The 6,600-nt window shown below is 47.6% G+C and overlaps 1 protein-coding gene across 1 annotated transcript; it reads left to right on the top strand.

The window, feature by feature from the left end:
- The first annotated feature begins 198 nt into the window (after positions 1-198).
- On the top strand, positions 199-2,992 carry LOC143516245 (QRFP-like peptide receptor). Its single transcript, XM_077007807.1, has 2 exons — positions 199-449; positions 791-2,992. The coding sequence occupies exon 2, from the start codon at positions 994-996 to the stop codon at positions 2,287-2,289; it is 1,296 nt and encodes a 431-aa protein (XP_076863922.1). The 5' UTR covers positions 199-449; positions 791-993; the 3' UTR covers positions 2,290-2,992.
- Positions 2,993-6,600: the final 3,608 nt, after the last annotated feature.

Genomic DNA, 6,600 nt, shown 5'->3' with positions numbered 1-6,600 from the left:
TATATTATATAATTATGATAGATAGATAGATAGATAGATAGATAGATAGATAGATAGATAGATAGATAGATAGATAGATAGATTTAAAAAACGTCAGTGTCATTAACTACTTCATCTGCGTATATTTGTTAACATATCGATTTACACTGCAATAAATAAATAAACGGACAAATAAATATCAACATGACTCACTTGCGCGAGGACGAGTGTGAATAAGATCGTTGCTCCGAGAGTCACGTGCGCATTTGCGCGTAAGGCACCGTGGTGCCTCGCTTTACCCAGCAGAGATCAGCCGCTAGAGATAAATCCTGTGTAATTCAAAGAGCGCTTCCATTCCGTGGGAGCAGGTGAAGGAGGAAGCCTGCTGCTCTCTGGAGGCTGCACCAAGAAAAAAGTGACACAGCACGCGCGTGTTAGCGGACCTATTTATCGCAGCCATCGTTACATCGGTATGTATTTACTTTCTATGTATGTATGTGCTGACATTTAGTTAAAATTACACGTAAACGTGACTGTGATTCTTTTGCCATTTATTCAGTTAAAAGAAATATAACTTAATTATGTTAAGCCTCTTTAAGCTTCTTACTTTTAATAATTAAGCTTAATAGTAAAGTACATGTTTTGTATTTTTAATAAAGTGACTTTTCACTAACAGGTATGCTGGGAAATGTAGTATAGTGAAGTACATGCTATAAGACTTTCTGCTCCACAGTCAGAATGATTTCATAAGGATAATTATTGACATTTTCAGTAAGTCTGCATTAAAAGTACATGCAACATTTGTTTCTAGGGTAGCTGACAAAATTCTGCAAAGATGCCATTTCCATCTTTTTCTGAGTGACTGCATGTGAAACGCCAGGACTCCGGCGTCTCCAGATGTGAAGACACCACAGTATCGTCTCAGTGTCTCACAGACTCGAGAGCTCTGTCGGGGGATGTGTGGAACAGAGAGCTTAACTCAATCCACTGCCAAGCAGCCTTTCAAACTCAAAGATGAATTTCTCTGAACTTCACCTCTCTGACTTGATGCTGAGGGCGAATGGCTCGCTGGGCGGAGCCGGAGGTGGAACTGGGGGCGGAACTTGGGGCGGAACTGGGGGCGGAGCCGAGCTAGCACAGCTGCTGCTGCTCACCATACACGAGCCAAGCACCATTGCCCTAGCAACAATGTACTCGCTGTCTTTCATCGTGGGCTTCGTGGGCAACCTCCTGGCCATCCGTATGCTGGCGTGTCGCCGGGCCGGGCGGGCGGAGAGCGTGAGCGCCACCCGCAGCCTACTGGTCAACCTGGCGGCGTGCGATCTGATGGTGGTGTGCGTGTGTATGCCCGTGACGCTGGGCCACACTGTCTACACGGCATGGGTGTACGGCGACGTGCTGTGCCGCGCAGCTCCCTTCGTGCAGGCTCTGTCCGTCTCCGCCAGCGTGCTCAGCCTGACCGTCATCAGCGTGAACAGGTACTACAGTGTCCACAGCCCGCTCAACGCGCGCTCCTACTTCACACGCAGGAGGATCCACGCCACCATCGGCGCCGTGTGGGCCTTGAGCTCAACCATCTGCATGCCGCTGCTCTTCATGGTCAAGCTGGACGAGATCCTCTTGGGTGACGTTGCCGTGCCCATCTGCCGTGAGCTGTGGCCACACGCCAGACTGAAGCAGGTCTACAACGTGCTTCTCTTCGTGGCGCTCTACTGCGTCCCCGTGACCTTCAACCTCACCATCAGCTTCCTCACGGGCCGGAAGCTGTGGATGGCATCACAGCGATTCAGTGACTTCGACCCACATGGTCAGGCAGCGTACGCCTCGTGCCTCAAGACCCGGAAGAACATCGCCAAGGTGGTGGTGGCACTGGTCCTGCTGTTTGCCATCTCTTGGCTGCCTCTGTACGCCGCCGACATCTTGATAGACCGGGAGACGGCCCCACCCCCCTGGGTGCTGCAGGCCCGCCCCTTCGCCCAGTGGCTGGGTCTTACTAACTCCAGCCTCAATCCCATCTGCTACTGCTTCCTAGGGGACCTACACCGCTCCGCTAAGGTTTTCAGAACCAGGTATCAGCAGCGGATGCTGTCTCTCATCAGAACCTCCAGCTCCAGCAAGCTACCCAGACTGCTCTCCCTCCGACGGCAACCCCAAGACCAGACGCTAGGGGCGGAGGTGCGAGTGTCCGAGGAGACGCTCTCAGACTGGTGCTCCCACACCAGCGTGGGAGACTCCAGCCAGATGCTGTCTCTCCACAGCCTGTCAGACAGAGTGGGCTCCAGAAGCACTCCTGATCTTCCCGGGCTGTAGACTGCGAGATCATGGTGAATCCCAGGACCTGGTGAATGTGTACAGCTAAGGATGCATTATATGCCATAAGGAAGCCTGAAATTCAGTCAGGGCTGTGGAATTGGACTTGAGAGAAGGCTTCAATGTAAGCATAACAGTAAAGAGAGATAGACAAGATAATTAGCTAAGAGTGAAAGACCGCTAAGAGAGTACGACAGCTAAGAGTGTACGACAGCTAAGAGAGTACGACAGTTTACTAAGCACTTTCTATGATGATATTGTGTTTGTCACCCAGCCTTATTGCTCAAATATGGAAACCCTAGACATGAAATGTGTTTTGTGAATTGTAATGTGAGCTTATGATATTGCGGTGTCACCACCGGGACAGCCATGCATGAATTTTAAATGATGTCCAATCAACACAAGCCAAATGTCTGCAGAGTCCTGCTGAGAGCTCCGTCAAAGGCCTGTGTGGTTCCACTGCAACGTCCACGTGTTTCCTCTGAACTGTGCACAAAATACATAGATGTGCAAGTCATTGTTGGGTAATACATTTTTGGTGTTTTATTAAGTGAAGTTCAATAGAGAAAACAGCAGATTCAGACCATTAACATTCCAAGCAACATTACGCAGACTGCCTTGTTTGTATTACAGGGTCTGTCCTGGTCAATTTGACTAATTATCATTGACTGTGACTGCAATGTTTTCTACTTTGCACCCACAAAATAAGGGCCATTTGACAATTTTAAATGACTGTATTGAAACAGATTATGACAGCTACAGCAAGAAAATAAAAAGACCCTGTCGCATACGGGCTGTTGTGTGTGTTTCCCTCAGTGTCAGCAAGGTCACCATGTTTTTTACTGTGACTGAGCTTTTATTGGCACAAGACGTACAGGCATTAGAATTAATTCTCGGGTTTAGATAGGGAATCACTGAGGTGTGAGACCGCTTCAGGAACACAAAGGCGACATATAATTCCATAAACACTGATTCTACACAGCAACTTCAGATATTCCTACATTTTCTGTTGGAAGATAAACAGGAAATTACCTCTCCGCCCCTCACTTCATATTCATGCTAATAATTTGTACTCTACAGAATATGAATTGTTCGGTCTATAATCAGTGCTAATGTCTAATGTCAGAACATAGAACAAGAATCTGTCCTCTTCATCATTATAAATCTATAAATCACTGCCAGGATAAGGGTGTATTAAGCCATGAAGTCAGATGTTTGTCATTCATGGGAACAAGGTGTTATAGTACATGTAGTTCCAGAGAAATCAGCTCCATGAAGGAGGAGATGAAGTTCTCAACAAGCCTGCACAGACACCTCATCGTATTTTCAATTAGGGTAAAACTGCACAAACTACTGATGATGGTAAATGGTAGCAGGACAAATGCAACTTTTCCATTTTGTGAAAGCACCACTACAACAAATTTATTTATCTCCACTCAATTACCCCAGCTAGCTGATTCCATCTCCCCAGTCTTGGCAGAGCGCAAATGAAAGGTTTAGTCAAGCATGTCAGGGGTCCAAACCACTCCCCCCAACGCTGCTAAATGCCAAGCCATTCCTAATACAGACTCGCTGGGATTAAAGTGAGGAATGGTGATTGCTGTTTTTTCCAAAGGCATTTGGTAAAAACAGAGGTTTGCCAAACCTGAAAAGAAACTGGAATAAATTGAGTTTTTGTGGTTCTCCGTTAGGACATGGAAACAGAAGCAAAGCCTCTTTAGTTGATCATCGACCCATTCACATTCGGCTTTGATAGGAAATTCCTGGGGCATTCCTTAACTCTATCTACGGAGGAACTAGTCGAGTGGCTGGAGCTCCTCTCTTCCAAAGGGTGCTGTGCGCTTAAAGGAACATCTGGCGGTTCCTACGCCACTCACATCCTCCCTCCTGCAGGGCCCTTTCACTGAGGAGATACATGCAGTGCTGTGTTCCACCGTGAGGCTAGACGTGATTATTAATATTCAGACTGGCCACCTGCAATTTGATATGGAATAATGTGGAATTTAAAATGATCAGTGAGGCATGACCCTGTTGTCTCACTGCAGCTTCAGAGTTCTCTGCTCTCCACGTGGCTAACCAGCCTGTGTGGACAGGATCTCCAGAGTGGAGCTGGGTTGTCTCCTGACCTTGGGTAATAGCATTAACCTTCTGACGGCAGTCTTGCTCTGCATTTGTAATAGCAGGTGTAGCCATATTACTAAGACTTGGATTTTTAATATGTAGAGACTGTGATGCCAGATTTTTCATGGGGGGGGGGGGGGGGGGGGGGGGGTAATAAGTTAAGTTCCAGTCCTTGAAAAGAGAGCAAGTGCCACGGAACGCACGTCCGTCAGGTGCAAACGTGTTCATCCGTCTCGCAGGCCCATGAGTTTGTGACCCCGAGTGCTGTGAGTGTCGTTCACCTCACTACACCACATTTCACACCAGTGGTCAGGTCTTCTGTAGGGCAGTGTGCAGCCTCATGGGGACGCGTCCTGGTGTCCAGCCGGGGTAGGGGTGACTGACACAGGGGGCGGTACTGAAGGAGACAGACAGACGACAGAGGCGGAGCCAAACCAGTTGCCACAGATACGACGCAGCAGCATCCTGGTCCCACTGCATCCTCCACACCCCCCCACACACCCCACGTCCCCCCCTCCCCCACTATGCGTGAACACAAGTGTGAAGAGGTGATGACCTAAAGATGGACAGTCCTGTGTTAGTGGTCATGACGACGGTGTAACACCAGCACGGCCATTAGTAAGAGAGAACATCGCTACTGCAATATCTAAGCGATGTTCAAATGTCTGTTTAAATGGACATGATATAACTCAATAAACAGATGTTGCTTAATTATAGTTAATATATGAATTGTAATGTGATCTGTGAGCCAGGAAAATACCTTTATTTTCTACAGAGCCTCAAGTTACTTCCTTTTTAGATACAGAGTTAGGCAATGTGGTCAGTCATGTGACTAGCAGTAATATGTAATGTACAGAGGCCAAGACAAATGTAAGCACATTACCGCACCTAATCTAATAAGTATAGCTGTGTGCTCAAGTCCCACTATGTTTTTATGATGTGGCAGAATGGTATTCGACTCGTGGTCATTACGTAAGCATAATCAAAATGTATTACATGGTGGATTGGGTGGATGACATATAGAACAACAAATTCATAGCCATCTTGTTTAAAGTCACTGAACTGTTCACTTATTGTTTTCTAGTAAAATGATTATAGCATACGGAAATATTATGAACTGAAAAGTATGATAAAAAAACATAGAATGCAAAGCTTCTGATGTGCTCACTTCATCTGCAGGGGTGGAGGAAGGGCCATTCCTGTTCACATGTTTACCGTTAGCCCCCTGTCAGTAACAATAACTCGACTGCTCACCTCTGAGGCTGCGTGGCCAGGATGAGACAGATAAGACAGCTGGTTTCTTCTGAAGCACTTGGAGACAGAGTTCTGTGACTCATTTTTAACCTTGACATTATTTCCATTAACCCCAGTAGTGGAGGAACATGATGAAATATAGAAGACTGCACTGTGGAGAGTGGAATACATCATCAGCGCTCAGGAAAACCCCCACAAAACACACACAGGTCCAGGATGACCAGTGGTACATCCACCACAGTGGATGCTTAGATGTTATGATTTCAGAGAGCCCATAAGCTTCTCTAGCTTTGAGTAAAGTGTTGCGTTCAGGCCAACAATGAAACCCATTTACATTTCGCAGGTGCTGGGTCCCTCCATTCTTCCTGGACAGGTATTCCCATGACTTCATTCACACAAACCGTGGGCATAGCTACTCGCTGGGCCACATGAGCAAACCGCAGGAACAGCTATGGAAGGACATTCAGCCCTTTCGTGTCAATTCTACTGACGGCATCTCATCGCCGTGCCCTCAGGCAGAAGCACAGTTGACAACTCTCGAGACATTCCTGACAACGGCGTTGATGACAGCGAGAGAGAAGGTTCTGGATGTGCACTGGGGTCGTTCTGTGGCGGAGTTGTGGCCCTTGACCCTTTGAGCAAGCAGCCCAGCTGTGGTAGTGTCTGCCTGGCAGGGAGTCGTGGCAGGAGGCCACATGCCCACATCTGCACCTGGAGGTCTGGCTCACTTCCTAGACATGAGGGAGGCCAGCTGGCTTTCCTCCGAATCCCTGGGCGAGTGGGTCAAGGGCATCAGTACTGGAACAGATACAGGAGGGGGATTCACAAGTGTCTCTGTTTATAGATTGATGCCCAGTGCACCATCTATCAGTCATGGACGTCTTAGAGGTGCAGGCCAGCGTCCATCCTCTAGACACGCTGTAGGTTGAAATCTGA

Source organism: Brachyhypopomus gauderio, chromosome 6 (genome assembly GCF_052324685.1).
Source record: "Brachyhypopomus gauderio isolate BG-103 chromosome 6, BGAUD_0.2, whole genome shotgun sequence".
Taxonomy (NCBI): domain Eukaryota; kingdom Metazoa; phylum Chordata; class Actinopteri; order Gymnotiformes; family Hypopomidae; genus Brachyhypopomus; species Brachyhypopomus gauderio.
The sequence above is the reverse complement of the archived record's forward strand: the minus strand, read 5'-3'. Positions and strand labels throughout refer to the sequence as shown.

Coding starts and splice junctions, on each gene's coding strand:
- LOC143516245 (XM_077007807.1), top strand. CDS start 994: ATGAATTTCTCTGAACTTCACCTCTCTGACTTGATGCTGAGGGCGAAT.